The sequence below is a fragment of the Trifolium pratense genome, linkage group LG2, assembly GCF_020283565.1.
Source record: "Trifolium pratense cultivar HEN17-A07 linkage group LG2, ARS_RC_1.1, whole genome shotgun sequence".
Lineage (NCBI taxonomy): Eukaryota > Viridiplantae > Streptophyta > Magnoliopsida > Fabales > Fabaceae > Trifolium > Trifolium pratense.
Genome location: NC_060060.1, coordinates 72,816,523 through 72,831,600, shown reverse-complemented (window position 1 = coordinate 72,831,600; position 15,078 = coordinate 72,816,523). Strand labels below are relative to the sequence as shown.

At 34.4% G+C, this 15,078-nt stretch overlaps 2 protein-coding genes, 1 long non-coding RNA gene and 2 other non-coding genes across 8 annotated transcripts; 2 read left to right on the top strand and 3 right to left on the bottom strand.

The window, feature by feature from the left end:
* The first annotated feature begins 344 nt into the window (after positions 1-344).
* On the top strand, positions 345-4,568 carry LOC123905394. Its single transcript, XM_045954994.1, has 3 exons — positions 345-581; positions 975-1,129; positions 1,312-4,568. Exon 3 carries the CDS (start codon positions 1,314-1,316, stop codon positions 4,566-4,568), a length of 3,255 nt encoding a protein of 1,084 aa, XP_045810950.1. The 5' UTR covers positions 345-581; positions 975-1,129; positions 1,312-1,313.
* A 380-nt stretch (positions 4,569-4,948) lies between these two features.
* On the top strand, positions 4,949-8,568 carry LOC123905393. The gene is made up of 10 exons (XM_045954993.1): positions 4,949-5,224; positions 5,503-5,541; positions 5,962-6,216; positions 6,298-6,977; positions 7,060-7,254; positions 7,353-7,457; positions 7,559-7,625; positions 7,718-7,813; positions 7,897-7,999; positions 8,127-8,568. The coding sequence occupies exons 1-9, from the start codon at positions 4,949-4,951 to the stop codon at positions 7,987-7,989; spliced, it is 1,806 nt and encodes a 601-aa protein (XP_045810949.1). The 3' UTR covers positions 7,990-7,999; positions 8,127-8,568.
* Positions 8,569-9,354: 786 nt separating this feature from the next.
* On the bottom strand, positions 9,355-12,787 carry LOC123908866. 4 transcript variants are annotated; one of them, XR_006809754.1, is made up of 5 exons: positions 12,567-12,787; positions 11,836-11,938; positions 11,511-11,571; positions 10,946-11,052; positions 9,355-9,553 (listed from the first exon to the last, which is right to left on the bottom strand). It is a non-coding gene; the product is annotated as an uncharacterized LOC123908866 (long non-coding RNA). The 4 variants fall into 4 exon arrangements; XR_006809755.1 differs by having other exon boundaries at positions 11,520-11,571; XR_006809753.1 differs by lacking the exon at positions 11,511-11,571.
* Positions 10,028-10,124, bottom strand: LOC123912018. The gene has a single exon (XR_006810872.1). It is a non-coding gene; the product is annotated as a small nucleolar RNA Z103 (small nucleolar RNA).
* LOC123912017 lies at positions 10,250-10,348 on the bottom strand. The gene has a single exon (XR_006810871.1). It is a non-coding gene; the product is annotated as a small nucleolar RNA Z103 (small nucleolar RNA).
* Positions 12,788-15,078: the final 2,291 nt, after the last annotated feature.

The following is a 15,078-nucleotide window of genomic DNA, read 5'->3' as shown; positions in this document are numbered from 1 at the left end:
TACCACTACCGGTATGTGAATACCAGTAGTGAAATACATTTGACCAAAGGATTCCACTACTGATATTTTTAAAACGGTAGTGGAAAGTTCAGAGACAAGGGATTTCACTACCGGCTTTGCTAAATCCGTAGTGGAAAGTAGACACGGTGGCAATGTCGTAATTACGTACAAATTTGTTTTAATTATCTTCCACTACCGATCTAGGATTCACCGGTAGTGGAATCCTAATAGTGTTATTATTTTTTTCATATTCCCACTTTTCACTACCGATCTAGGATTCACCGGTAGTGGAATCCTAATAGTGTTATTATATTTTTCATATTGTCATTTTCATTCGCAATTTTCATACGCGTTCAATCTCCCTCCCACTGCAAACTCTCCATTCTCAATCGTCCCAAGTTCTTCCAAATCGTCCCAAGTTCTTCAAATCAAACACTCCAATTTCCCAATCATTCTCCAATCTCTCCATTCTCCATTCTCCATTCTCCATTCTCCAATCTCTCCAATTTCATTCGGTTTCATTCTCCAAACCCTAGAATGCTTGAATCGCCTCCAAATTTCTTCGTTTTTATTCGGTAAAGGTATGAATAAATCAAACTTCCTCCAAATTTCATTCGTTTTCGTTTTCATTCATTTTCATTCTTGTTCATTCGTTTTCATTCGCTTGGGTTTTCATTCGTTTTCATTCACGTCGTTTTCGTGGGTCTGTGATGTTCATTTCTGTGTGGGTCTGTGTTTTTTTGTGTGGGTTTTCATTCTTCTTCTGCTTGATGGCTTGATGATGAGAATGTCAATATAAAAATACAAATTTGCATGAGATTTGGAAGTCTGTGTAGGTCTGTGTAGGTCACTTTAGCATGAGATTTAATGAAAAGTAAAAAGATATATGGTCATTTCTGTTTATGATATTTATTTTGCTGCTATTTTGATTATTTTTTACTTCATAGATGATATGTAATGCTTGTGCTGTGCAGGGGTTGCTGTGTTAGGCGGTGATTGCTGCTCCTGCGTTAGGCGGTGATTGCTGCTCCTGCGTGTTGCTTGTGCTGTGCAGGGGCTGGTGTTGCTCTTTTTTGGTGTTGTCATCTTTGTTTGAAGTTAGAAGGTTCAATCACGGTCTCATCTACAGGTACCGATTCTATTTCAAAACATAGAAGCTATAGGCTATGAATTTTTATTAAAATAGAATGCATAATCTAGTCATTCTGTTATAGGCTATGAATTTTTATTAAAATAGGGCGAGAGAATGTTTCGCAATAGTAACAACCTAGTCATTCCTTTAACTTAGAATGCATAAATTTCGAAACGTAGGTATGGACCGTAGTTGGATGAGAGCTAATCGATTAAGTACTGAGTACAGACATGGAGTGATGGAATTTCTACAGTTTGCGGAAAGTAATGCTGAACTAGAACGTCCTCCTCCTGAATTTCCTCCACTTTTTCTATGTCCGTGTATAAATTGTGCAAATAAAGAACCAAAACGTACTAAGAAAGAAATCATGAATCATCTAATTTGTGACGGGATTTGTCAAAATTATACACAATGGATATGGCACGGTGAAGTAGTTGCAACGCCAAGTGTGTCCCATAGAGAAAGTGGTAGTGTGGATATCGATGATCGACTGGAAGACATGATGCGTGATATTGGAGAAGATTCGTTTAAGAGGGCGCATGTGTATGAAACTTTATGCAGTGACAAGGATGAACCATTGTATCCGGGATGCACAAATTTTACCCGTTTGTCTGCGGTGTTAAAATTGTTTAATTTGAAAGCAAAAAATGGGTGGACCGACAAAAGTTTCACTGAATTGCTTGAATTGTTGATACAAATGCTTCCAGAAGGTAATGTAATGCCAAATCGTTATTACGAGGCGAAAAAAGTATTGTGTCCAATGGGTTTGGAGTATGAAAAGATACATGCATGCCCTAATGATTGTATATTATACCGAAAAGAGTTTGTAAACTATAATCATTGTCCGACATGTAAGGCGTCTCGCTACAAAAAGAAAGATGGTGATTCTAGTGATGATGAGGTGACCAAAACGGGTCCTCCCGCGAAAGTCGTATGGTACCTACCAATAATTTCAAGGTTCAAGAGATTGTTTGCTAATGCAAATGACGCAAAGAATCTTAGATGGCATGCAGAAGAGAGAAAATGTGATGGCCAAATTCGCCATGTAGCTGATTCTTTGCAATGGAAGAAAATTGACTCTTTGTTTCCAAATTTTGGCAAAGAGTCGAGAAACCTTAGACTTGGACTTGCTACTGATGGAATGAATCCGTTTGGTAATCAAAGTACTAACCATAGTTCATGGCCTGTTCTCCTGATGATTTACAACCTATCTCCTTGGTTGTGCATGAAGCGTAAATATATTATGTTATCGATGATGATTTCAGGCCCAAGACAACCAGGAAATGACATAGATGTTTATCTAAGTCCACTAATTGATGATTTGAAAGTGTTGTGGGAGGAAGGAGTGGATGTTTTTGATTCGTATTCTGGTGAACAGTTCAACATGCGTGCCATGTTGTTTTGCACCATCAACGACTTTCCGGCATACGGCAATTTGTCTGGGTATTCCGTTAAAGGGCATAATGCGTGTCCCATATGTGAAAAAAAAACATGTTATAAGCAACTGAAAAATGGAAAGAAGACTGTTTATCTTGGCCACCGAAAATTTCTAAATCGTTATCATCCATATCGTAGATTGCGAAAAGCTTTTGACGGAGACCAAGAGAATGGTGTTGCTCCAACGCCCTTAACTGGAGAGGAAGTTTATGAACGACAACGAGACATTAATGTTGTCTTCGGAAAGTGCCAAAAGCCAAAAGGGAGAGTGCCAAAAGCGAAAGTGCCAAAAGCCGAAAGTGAAAGTGTCAAAAGGAAAAAGCAGCCTGTTGTGAAAAGTATATGGAAAAAGAGGTCAGTGTTCTTTGATCTTCCATATTGGTCTAGTCTTGATGTAAGACATTGTATTGATGTGATGCACGTGGAGAAAAATGTATGTGATAGTGTAATTGGAACACTTCTCGACATTAAAGGCAAGACAAAAGATGGTGCACATGCTCGTCTTGATATGGATTTGATGGGTATACGACAAGAGTTATTACCACAAAAAATCAATGACAAGACATATTTGCCTCCCGCGTGTCACACTTTGTCTAAAGACGAGAAAACAAGTTTTTGCAAGTGTTTACAAAGTATCAAAGTGCCACATGGTTACTCGTCAAATGTCAAGAGCCTTGTATCAATGAAAGATCTCAAATTAATCGGCTTAAAATCTCATGATTGTCATGTCTTGATGCAACAACTACTACCTGTGGCTATTCGTGGGATATTGCCCGATAATGTTAGGAAAGCTATATGCAGGTTGTGCTTATTCTTCAATGCAATATGTTGTAAAGCAATTGATCCATTGAAGTTAGACGAGTTGGAAAACGAAGCTGCAGTTATCTTGTGTCAATTGGAGATGTATTTTCCTCCTTCATTTTTTGACATTATGGTTCATTTGATTGTTCATCTAGTAAGGGAGATTAGATTGTGTGGCCCAATTTATTTACGGTGGATGTATCCAATAGAGCGATACATGAAGATCCTAAAAGGGTATACAAAAAACCCACACCGTCCGGAAGCTTCGATTGTTGAGAGGTACATTGCAGAAGAAGCTATTGAGTTTTGTTCAAACTATTTGTCAGAAGTGGATGCTATAGGGGTTCCCAAGTCTCGTCATGATGGAAGATGTGACGGTGTGGGCACGCAAGGTTTAAATGTCAAGAGCATGCATATTGATATAATTCTTCAAGCGCATTTGTATATATTGAATAACACTGATGAAGTTCAACCTTACTTGTCTGCTCACAAAAGCATCATAAAGAAAATGCACGATAAGATGAATGAAAAATGGGTGTTAAGAGAGCATAATAAGAAATTCTCAGAGTGGTTTAAAGAAAAGGTCTGCCAAGATGATAGTGTTTCCGATACAATAAAGTGGTTGTCCTATGAGCCTAAATGTAACATATTGACTTGGAGTGCATATGATATTAACAAAACTTCCTTTTATACAAAATCAAAGGATGACCGCAGTACCATGCAAAATAGTGGGGTTATGATTGTGGCAGAGTCCATGCACTTCTCTAGTTCCAAAGATAAAAATCCGGTTATGGCATCTACACCCTACTTTGGGGTGATTGAAGAGATCTGGGAGGTTGATTACGTTGTGTTTAAAGTGCCTTTATTTAAATGTAAATGGATTGATATCAACAATGGTGTGAGAATTGATGAATTAGGATTTACAATAGTTGATCTTTGCAAGTTAGCTTATAAAGACGAACCTTTCATCATGGCATCCCAAGCAAAACAAGTGTTTTATGTCAAAGATCCTTCTAATGAACGGTGGTCGGTGGTTCTACAAGGAAAAAATGTGCATGGTAGTTATGAAAATCAAGAGCTTGATATTTCCGAAATTCCTCCTTTCTCATCAGATGTGCCTACCTTCATTGAAGAAAACGAAGAGGATGATGTGCATGCAGCTATTCGTTTAGATCATGACGAAGGAATATGGGATTAGAGAAGAAAAAGCTGCAGATGCTAGCATATCATTGCTTTTCTCCTTTTATTTTGATTATGTTTTGATGTGCTGTTTATGTAATGCATCTGTAATGTTTTGAATATGTACTGTTAGTTTTTAGCTTTTATGTTTTGAAAAAAAACTTCTGCTACTGCTGTATTGTTTAAATACTTGAACCTTAAGAAATCTGTTTTGAGATTCTGGGCAATATAACTTATGTTTAATTATGAGCTTGTGCTTATTTTTTTTTCTGCATAATTTGATATTTAAAATGGTTAGAACCATTTTCTGCATAATTTTTTTTTCTGCATAATTTTTTCTGCATAATCTGATTCAACCGACAATATAACTTTTTTGTGTTTTGTGTAAACAGATACGATATGGCTGATTCAACCGACAACTCTGCTGAAACTAGTCAACGTAATAAAAAAAGTGTTAGAGGTCCCACTATGTTGAAAGCAATTGAAAACGTTCGTAAAACGGGTATAAAGATCCCTCTCCAGTTTGATCTAGAAACTGGAGAGTGTTATGGTAACAATGCCTCCCATTTTAAGAGTTACGTAGCACTTCTTACTCGAGAAAGATGCAGTATTGCGAAAGAGTTGTGGAAACATATACCTGAAGGAGTAAAAAATGCTATGTGGACAGATATTAAGGTATTTGAAATTCAACATTTTGTTATATTTTATTATCATATCAAATACATCTTATGCTAACACCAAATTTTTTAATGTAAATATTTTAGGCTATTTTTGTTATACCCGAGTTTGATGATGCAAAAAGGAATGATCATTTTAAGAAAATATGGTTTCACTATGCGGCGGAGCGGTGGAAAGATTTTAAATCACGGTTGACTAGAACTTATATCACAGACCCCAAACCAGATGACGTTCCTCCATACGTCAAGTATCCTTACATCAAAAAAGATATATAGGAAGAGTTTGTGAAGTATCGACAGACCTCTGATTTTAAGGTTAGTGTAATTTCAAAATCATTAAACTGTGTTGACTGCTGCTACTGCTGCTACTGTGTTAAATATTGTGTTTTGTGATTTGTGATTTTGTGATTTTTATGTCTTGACTGCTGCTACTGCGCTAAAACCGCGCTAAAACCGCGCTAAAACTGCGCTAAAACCGCGCGGAAACTGCTGTTTCTGTCTTTAACATTGCCTAAAACTGTGATTCTGCTGAAACTGCGTTAAAACATTGCCTAAACTGCTGAAACTGTGACTGAAACTGTCTTTAACATTGTTGGTAGTCTGCTGAAACTTGACTGAAACTGAAACTTGACTGAAACTTGACTGAAACTGTCTTTAACATTGCCTAAGTCTGCTGAAACTGCTGAAACTGCTGAATGTGATTTTTACATTACTAATTATTTGAGTTTATAATAGGAAAAAAGTCAAAAGGGTAGGGAGAATCATGCAAAGAATGTTTACCCACATGTATTATCCCGTGGAGGGTATAAGAGGCTCGAGGAGCAGATGATCAATGAAAAGAGATTGTCCTTATCAAAAGATAGTTCTGGCTTAACTGATGATGATCGTCATCCATCTCCACCGGAACGCTATGAGACATGGACGAGAGCACGACAAAAGAAAGGGGGAGAATTCACATCCGAGCCTGTAAAAAAAGTTGCTGAGAAAATTGTAAGTAACATTATAATCATGCTTTTGCTTCAAGTAACACAATTATTTACTATATTGTGACTTTGTTTGTGCATGTTGTAGGAGAAAATTGTTGAAGACTCAAAAAAGGGTGACTTTGTTCCAACGAGACGTCACGATGTCCTAACAGAAGCCATTGGAACACCTGAGCATGGTGGTAGTGTTCGTGGTGTTGGAAAAAAACATAACATTACCACTTACTGGGGAAGATCAAAGGTTTCACGTCAAAGTCAAGGTATAGATGTCAAAGAGCAACTAGCAGCATTTAAAGCAGATTTGGAAGCTAAGTTTGAGGAAAAGTTGGCGCAAGAGCGTAAGATGATGCAAGATTCTCTTATGGAGACACTAAAGTCCATGGGTTTATCCCAAACCTCTGATACAAATAATAGAGTCATGGTACCTGAAGCGCAAACTGAACAACTTGTTGTCACCGGAAGCGCAAAAGGGAGTTGTTCTCCTGCACCGGTCAAGATGCAAAATGAACTCAAGGAGGTTGTTGTCACTGAAAGCGCAAAAGGAAGTCGTTCTCCTGCACCGGTAGCAGAGGCAGCAGAGGCTCAAGATAACATGGACGATGTTCAGAAATTGTTAATGATGGTTCTGAAAAGGGGTGATGATCATTTGGATGTAGAATTAAGTCATTGTTCAATGTGTACTAATTTTCTCATGTCTTGCAAGTGTATAAGAGAGTTGTTGGTGGGTTTTATTTGGCTCGACATGAGTACTCTAAGTGTTTGGTGCTCGTAAGTGTACTTTCTTATTTACTACTATCTCAATATCTGTTAATATGTTATATATCTCTCCTAACTTTAAAATTATATTCAGGTACATTCATAGTTTATGCATTGAAAACAACACCACAAATGTATATGGAATTTTGGAACCAACTTTTCTGAACATTGTTGGTGATGCTGGGAAAAAAAGTGATCAGAGAATATCTCAAAGTAAATGCAAGAAATACATCCAGCATAAGTTACAAAATGAAAAGAAAGAGTGTCAATTATTACCATTTAACCATGGGTAAGTTTGTATGAATTTGTGTATTTTTTTAATACTTATTTATTTTTTATAACTCATAGTTATTAACAATATAATACTGCTTCCACGCACGCGTACAGAGGACATTGGCAGTTGATAGTACTTTGTCCAAAGATAAATACCGTGGTTGTTATTTGTTCACTACATTGGAAACTTAATCCAATAATGGAGAAAATTGTTTCAAGGTAATTAAGTTTATACTTTAGGGGTTTTGGTTATATACTATAAACATAAATTATTACAAATTTTATATGATTTTATGCGGCTTTTTTTTCTTATGAATTAGTGTTTTTACGGTTGATCAAATGGCGAATGGCAATAGAAAGAACAATACCGTATGGCTTTATCCACAAGTAAGTGTGGTATTCTAACTTTATATATATTTACTTTTTTGATAAGTAAGTGTGGTATTTTTTGATCAAATGTTACTATATATAATTTGTAGGCGAGGAAACAATATAATTCAAATGACTGTGGATACTATGTAATGAAAAATATGTTGGACATTGTCACTGCTAAGATAACTGATTCTTGGATGGAGGTAATAATTTTTATTTTTTATACATCAATAATTTTTTATAACCGAGTCAAGAATAGTTTTATATTATTATTTACTTATTGTAGGTATTTAATGACCCAAAAGAGTTAACAGCTGAGGAGATGTATGAATTGCGATTACGTTGGTCAACATATTTTTTGGAGTTATTGGAGGGTTAAGATTTATCTGGTGAGTTATAGAATAGTTAATTATTTGAACTTTGTTTTTGCAAATTGGTCTATTCAATACATTGCAGCAATTTTAGTTTACACTTGTTTATTTGAACTTTGTTTCTGTCAAATTTGAGATTCTGCAGGGTGATGAATTGGTTATTAGCTTTAGTTTGAGTCTTGGAAGCAGATCAGGTGATGGAATTGGTATTTTGGCTCGGATGTGCATTCTCACTGTTTTGGACTGTTTATTTTGGACTATTTTAGGATGGTTTTATGAAGGAATTGGTATTAGAATTGGTATTTTTGTGATGGAATTGGTATTTTATGAAGGATTGGTATTTTAGAATTGGTATTTTAGGAATTGGTATTTTAGGATTGGTATTTTAGGAATTGGTATTTTAGGACTGTTTATCAGGTGATGGAATTTTATGATGCTGTTGCTGAGAAGCATAGTTTAACTGCACATGAATTGTTTGATGGAAATGATCTTGCTACTTTCTTATCTAATTTGCATCAAGATGTTGGAAATTTAAAGGCAATTGTTGTGTGGTTATTGGTTGCTAGTGCAACTGATTTTTAACATATAGCTTTAGCACTAGCAGCAATGGCTCATTCTTTGGGGTCTGTGATGAAATTTGGTCATGTTTACAAAACTACACACCTGCACTACTAATATGCAGGCACAGGATGCTACAAAAAAACGAAAAAAAAAAATAAAACTAACATACCACTACTGATATTTATAACAATCAGTAGTGAAAACTAACATACCACTACCGGTATTTACAAATACCGGTAGTGGAATCCCAGATTCTAAAAAAAAAAAAATGAAAACCAAATACCGGTAGTGGAATCCCAGACTCTAAAAAAAAAAAAAATGAAAACCATACATACCACTACCGGTATTTACAAATACCGGTAGTGGAATCCCAGACTATAAAAAAAAAAAAAATGAAAACCATACATACCACTACCGGTATTTACAAATACCGGTAGTGGAATCCCAGACTATAAAAAAAAAAAAATGAAAACCATACATACCACTACCGGTGTTTACAAATACCGGTAGTGGAATCCCAGACTATAAAAAAAAAAAAAATGAAAACCATACATACCACTACGGATATTGAAAATACCCGTAGTGGAATCTCATACATACCACTACCGGTATTTGTAAAAACCGTCGTGGAATCCTCATAAATTTAATTAATAATACAGTAGAAACCTGACATACCACGACGGGTATAAAAAGACCCGTCGTGGAAAGTATTGACTTACAACGACGAGTGTGTTTACTACCGGCCGCGGCCAGTAGTGGAATCCCTATTTGGCCGGTAGTGGAATCCCCTTTCTGCACTAGTGTAACTTTGCACATAGAAGCATCCCCTGCTAACATATAAGCCTTACTTTTTGGAAGAGAACCATTGATACTATTTCCTACTTGTGTGGTAGAAAATTCTGAGCTTGCCGCAGAATCTGACAATTCATCCTCAGTGAAACCATTCTGCCTTCCATTAGCAGCACTCCTCATCACCGGATCCCTCGTCATTCCTTGTCTTCCAGTCAGGTTCTAGAAATGAGCAAGATTGAATATGATAAATGTAAAAGACAAGCCAAACTTGCTATCCACACAGAAAGTAGTGCAAGCATTAAACATCTGTTTATTGATATTCGGAGAATACATTCTCTAAGTAGTAGGATATACTCATTGCTAAAATTAAGAGTTCTAGTGTCATATACCCTTTACTTGTTCTCCAAGAATAATTATACGACCAATTGAACCATAAAAAAAATATTAGAAATTTACAACAACCAACCAAGTATAAAACACATATAAGTTAGTCAATTCTATGTGCACAAGTAAGACATATCCTGCATCGTTTGCATGCTAATTTATACCAGTATATACATAAATCACAATAATAAATCAAATGAGTAACAACTGACTTATCAATCAAATGGTACAAAGTCAACATGTGCATGGTACTAGAGACATGTTTGCTTGTAGACATTAGTGATGTAACAACTAATTCAGATTGTAAAGATGGATCAGATTATTTGGCTTGATTTCTCTAATGAGAAACAAAATTCGCACAGATATTTCAGCTTCGATCATCTGGGGAAATAATCATCACATCCATCTTAAAATACAATCATATAATAAGCAATCAAATAAATACACATAAAGCAGGAAATACTTACTCACAAAACAGAACATTCAAACATTTAAATATTTTATCATAAATATACAATTTAAGAATGCAAATTGGATCAGATTATTTGGCTTGATTTCTCAAAAAAGAGAAACAAATTTCGCACAGTTATTTCAGCTTCGATCATCTGGGGAAATAATCATCACATCCAAAGTCACAATGAAAATTATGATATGACTATAGCATTAACAACACCTATAACAGATTAATATGTTAAAAAATTATACATATATTATTAAAACATGGAAAATAAAGAAAAGAAACACTTCATAATTCAAATCAAAAGTATCAATATTTGTATAGGTTTTAATTAGTTCTAGCACAGAAATTTTAATCAAAGAATAGCTATTCAGATGGTAATTCCAATTCAATCTAATCCTCATCAGCTTCACTGAAAAAACACCAGCAATATTATGAAGACAAAAACTTATGTATAAGCTCAAACAAATTCTAAATATTGAAAGTACAACAACTAATACAGGAATTTATACATGATAATCCTTCCTATCTATGTATTTTTTTAAAAATGTGGCTGGAAAAAAAAATTGAAGCCTCAGTACCACAGCCAAGAAATTTACATCAAAGTTATTTTATAAGTCATTTTGTAAGTCATTCCTGTCCAGCTGCAATAGATCCAATGCTATTTTATAAGTCATTTTGTGACTTCAATTAACAAATGATTCAATAGAAACACTCTATGAATCACAAGCTACCCGGATTGAACAAAACACTCTATAGTATATACACACCTGTGTCCCAAATAGTAAGTTCACAGAAGATATCGATATAGCCCTTGCTTAGCCCTGTTCAAACTCGGCACTTAATCTACTAGCTTTCATCCAACTACGATCCATACCTATGTTGTGAAATTAAGTTAAAACATTGTAACACCAATTAAAGTATTGGTTTCGTACCCGATGGGAATATATCCTAATCTTACAATAGGAAACAAAACTAAAAAAGAGACTACCAGGGCAACACGCCCACAAACCAAAAGAAGAACAAAAAGATAAAAACCAAATTTTGATAGAATAACACCCTTTCAAATCCTATTCACAAACTAACTTATAAAATGTATATTAATAGTATCAGTTTTAAGTGTATATTACAAGTATCAGGTACAATCACCTTTGTAAGCAAAGAAAAGAAAAGGCCAGCATATAAAATGTATACTACTAGTATCAGTTTTAAGTGTATCATACACTTAAAACCATGATGCATATAAAATGTATATTACTATAGTATCATTAAATGTATACCGCAATAGCTACAAGTTTAATTATTAAGTGAAAGATTAACAAAAAGTTCACAAACCCAGAATACCATTGACAATCAATCTCAATATGGTCTGTCCATTTGTGAAAGATGGGGTTAGCTGCAATACAAAAAGCACCTTTGTTATCACAATATAAATTAAGCCAGTTTAGAACTACCATGAGTAAAAGATCTTAATCATTTCATATATTTCTTATGATGCTATTCCTAAATTTCAAGTCTTCCTCTATTATTATATATATTTACAACAATCCCTTTTCATAACACTCTTTTGGCGGTATTAACTTTTAACACATTGGTTGATAGCGAAACAGTTAAACCAAGTACACAAGGAATTAAAAAGTAAAGGATATGAGGACTGTACATGTATACATACGCCGAACTCTTTGTTTGCTCAGATTGAAGGAACTGATGCTGAATGGATCACACATATGCTTCATTTATAATTTAGTAATCATCATTTTCATCTATAAAAGAAGAACAATTGAGTAAGATAAACATGAAAAAAAAAAAAAAAAAAAACTTCTATAACAAACCACACAAATCACTTACCTTATAATAAAACCATGATGCATATAAAATGTATAGTATCATTAATACATGTATACCGCAATAGCTACAAGTTTAATTATTAAGTGAAAGATTAACAAAAAGTTCACAAACCCAGAATACAAATTCACAATTAACATTAGAGAAATTAAAACACAATTAAAATACAAGTTTTATTATCATTAGAGAAATTAAAACACACAATGATAATAAAACTTGTTAAAATCACAATTAACAGTAAAGCAGGCACAAACATACCTAGATCTATATAAACTGCAAACTAAGGCAGAGGATGATAAAATTGAACAATACCACTAAACTCAAAAACCTAGATTAATGGATACAAATTGAACAATATTATACCACTAAACTCAAAAGCCCTAAATTATAGGACATGGAAATGGAAATTGAACACATAAACTCAAAATCAAACAAGAGAAGAATCCAGAAATTAACAAGACAAGATTCAATAAATGGAAGACAAAAGTTAACATAATTAAAAATTGAAGACACGGGGAGAGAGGGAGGAAGAGAGAGCAGTGAAACCTTCGTTGAGGAAGAGATATGGCGGCGACAAGAGGAACTGCGGTGGCAGAAGCTACGATGAAGACGAACAAAGGCGAAGAAGAGCTAGGGCGAAGAAAAATTATGGCAGGGAAGAGGATCTGGGTTTTGTTTTGAGGGAAATCGTGAAAACAAAGATGAAATTTAATTTGTGCCTCGCGTTCAGGAAGCCTTGATCTTCAATTAGGGATTGGAGGCTAGGGTTCGAGAGAGAGAGAACGAGTTCGAGAAGATTAGGTTTTTTTTTTTTTTTGCGTGAGTGAAGTTTATATTAATTTCCATTCAAATAAAATAAAAAATCACATAAGACTTTTTACATCTGGGCATATTATGGGCCGATATAAACGTATTTTAGACAATTGTCACCATAATTACAGGATTGCCACCGCGTTTAGCTTTTCATCTGAGGATATTTTGATCAGATGTAATAAGTTGTGTCTATGTATTTTTCACATCAAGTACAATTGAAACCAGATGTAAAGAGTACTCCATATTACTTTTCACATCTGACATCTCTTCCACTGATGTAAACGCTTTAGTAATATGTCATATTTGTACTAGTGACAACATTGTGACATGTCAAGTTGGATTTGAAATTCAAATCCCTCTCTCATACGCTCCTCCAAGGTTATATTTGCCTATAAATACAATGGAGCTACATGAAGAGAAGATTAAGAGTTTGCAAAAAGAATCAAATCATATACTTAGTTGAAGCAAAAATCAACAAGTAATAAACTCTTCAAAAGCAAAGCAAAGCATCAAAGATATATCATAAATTTGTGAAAAACAAATAGACAAAGCTTGCTATTATCAATCTCTCACTTGAGTTGATTTAACCCATATTCCCCACAAATATTGTAACCCTCTCAAGTCTTTCTTTCATGTTAGATTGAGTGTTTGTGTGAAAGTCTTTTCGAGTGAAGAAAAGCATTTGTGTGAAAGTCTTTTCGAGTGAAGAAAAGCATTTGTGTAAAAGTCTTTTCGAGTGAAGAAAAGCAGATTGTATTGATCCAGTTGTGATCAAGTTTTTGATGTGAAGCAGAAGGTTCTGATCTGAGCATTTATAGTGGACAATCTCACAAGGACTGTGAGGACTGGACTAGCCCAAGTTGGGTGAACCAGGATAACTTTTGTGTGTTTTTCTCTTGGACTCTAAAATCCTTAAAACATACTAAACTAACTAACTGAGTAATACCAGAGTGCTCTGGGCCTTAAACATTTACTTATTCAGCAACTAACACAGTATTTATTTTGTTCATTTATATATTGTTTATTTTATTGTTGCTAACTATATTTCTTTGTTAATTGTTAACTAACCAATTAAAAGAAATATTGTCTTGAGTTATTTTAAACTAACTTAAAAGATTTTTAAAAAGGGTCACAATTCAAACCCCCCCTTTCTTGTGACATTTATTGCTACTTCAAGAGCTACTGGCGGCCAGGACCGCCACTAATTTTGCCCCGATTTTGACCATTTAGCGACGGTTTGGACCACCACTACAACCTTTTCGAATTTTTTAAAAAAAAATGTTTTTAATTAATTATTTTGTTTTAAAAAAACCGTTTTTTTAAATATTAATTGCTTTAAAAAAACATTTTAATTTATTTAAATATAAAATTTAATAATTAATTATTTTGTTTTAAAAAAACATTTTTTTTAAATATTAAACACAATTTATCATATCAATATAAACATCAAATATTAAACTTGCATGAATATTAGAGAAATCCTTACCAAAATGAAGAAAAACAAGAGTGAAATGATAAAAAGTTGGAGAATTTTTAGAGAGTGAAATGATAAAAGTTGAAATGATAAAGAGTTAAGAATTTTTAGAGAGATGTTGGAGAAATTTTAGATAGAGAAAGGATTGTAGGAAATGAGAGTTGTGAAGTGAAGGAAGATATATATAGAGGGGGATGAAATTCGTAAAAATCTGGACTTGGATCTTATTGGCGGTCAAAGCCGCCACTAAGCCCCAACGGTCATTTTTTTTTTCAAATTCCAACAACTTTGCGGCGGCTCAGGCCGCCATTAATGGCTGGGCAAGTTTCAAGAACATTACCGGCGGTCAAAACCGCCACTAAGTCCTCCAACGGCTACTTTTTTATATTCCCAAGATTTTGTGGCGGCCTAGGCCGCCAGTAAGGTCTGAAGGCGTCAGTTTTTTTTTTTTTTTTATATTCTTGCTTAGGTAGTGGCGGCCTGGACCGCCGGTAATTAAAAAAAGAATTACTTACGGCCATGACCGCCAATAAATTCAAATTTTTTTATTTAAATATTATTTGATTAGTTTGTGGCGGTTTTGTTTAATTATTGGGGGCTTAGGCCGCCAGTAAGCTACTGAGGCCCAAAACCGCCAGTAATTTTCGCCGGTAAATGAATATTTTCTTGTAGTGTTTTTTCATTCAACCCTCGAAAAATAAATTTCTAATTTAGCAAATTTTATATATATATATATATATATATATATATATATATATATATATATATATA

Bases quoted from the DNA above. Each gene is read 5' to 3' on its own strand.
- LOC123905394 (XM_045954994.1), top strand. From the start codon at position 1,314: ATGGACCGTAGTTGGATGAGAGCTAATCGATTAAGTACTGAGTACAGA.
- LOC123905393 (XM_045954993.1), top strand. From the start codon at position 4,949: ATGGCTGATTCAACCGACAACTCTGCTGAAACTAGTCAACGTAATAAA. The intron at 5,225-5,502 runs GTATTTGAAATT...AAAGATATATAG, and splicing joins CTATGTGGACAGATATTAAG to GAAGAGTTTGTGAAGTATCG. The intron at 6,217-6,297 runs GTAAGTAACATT...TGCATGTTGTAG, and splicing joins AAAAAGTTGCTGAGAAAATT to GAGAAAATTGTTGAAGACTC.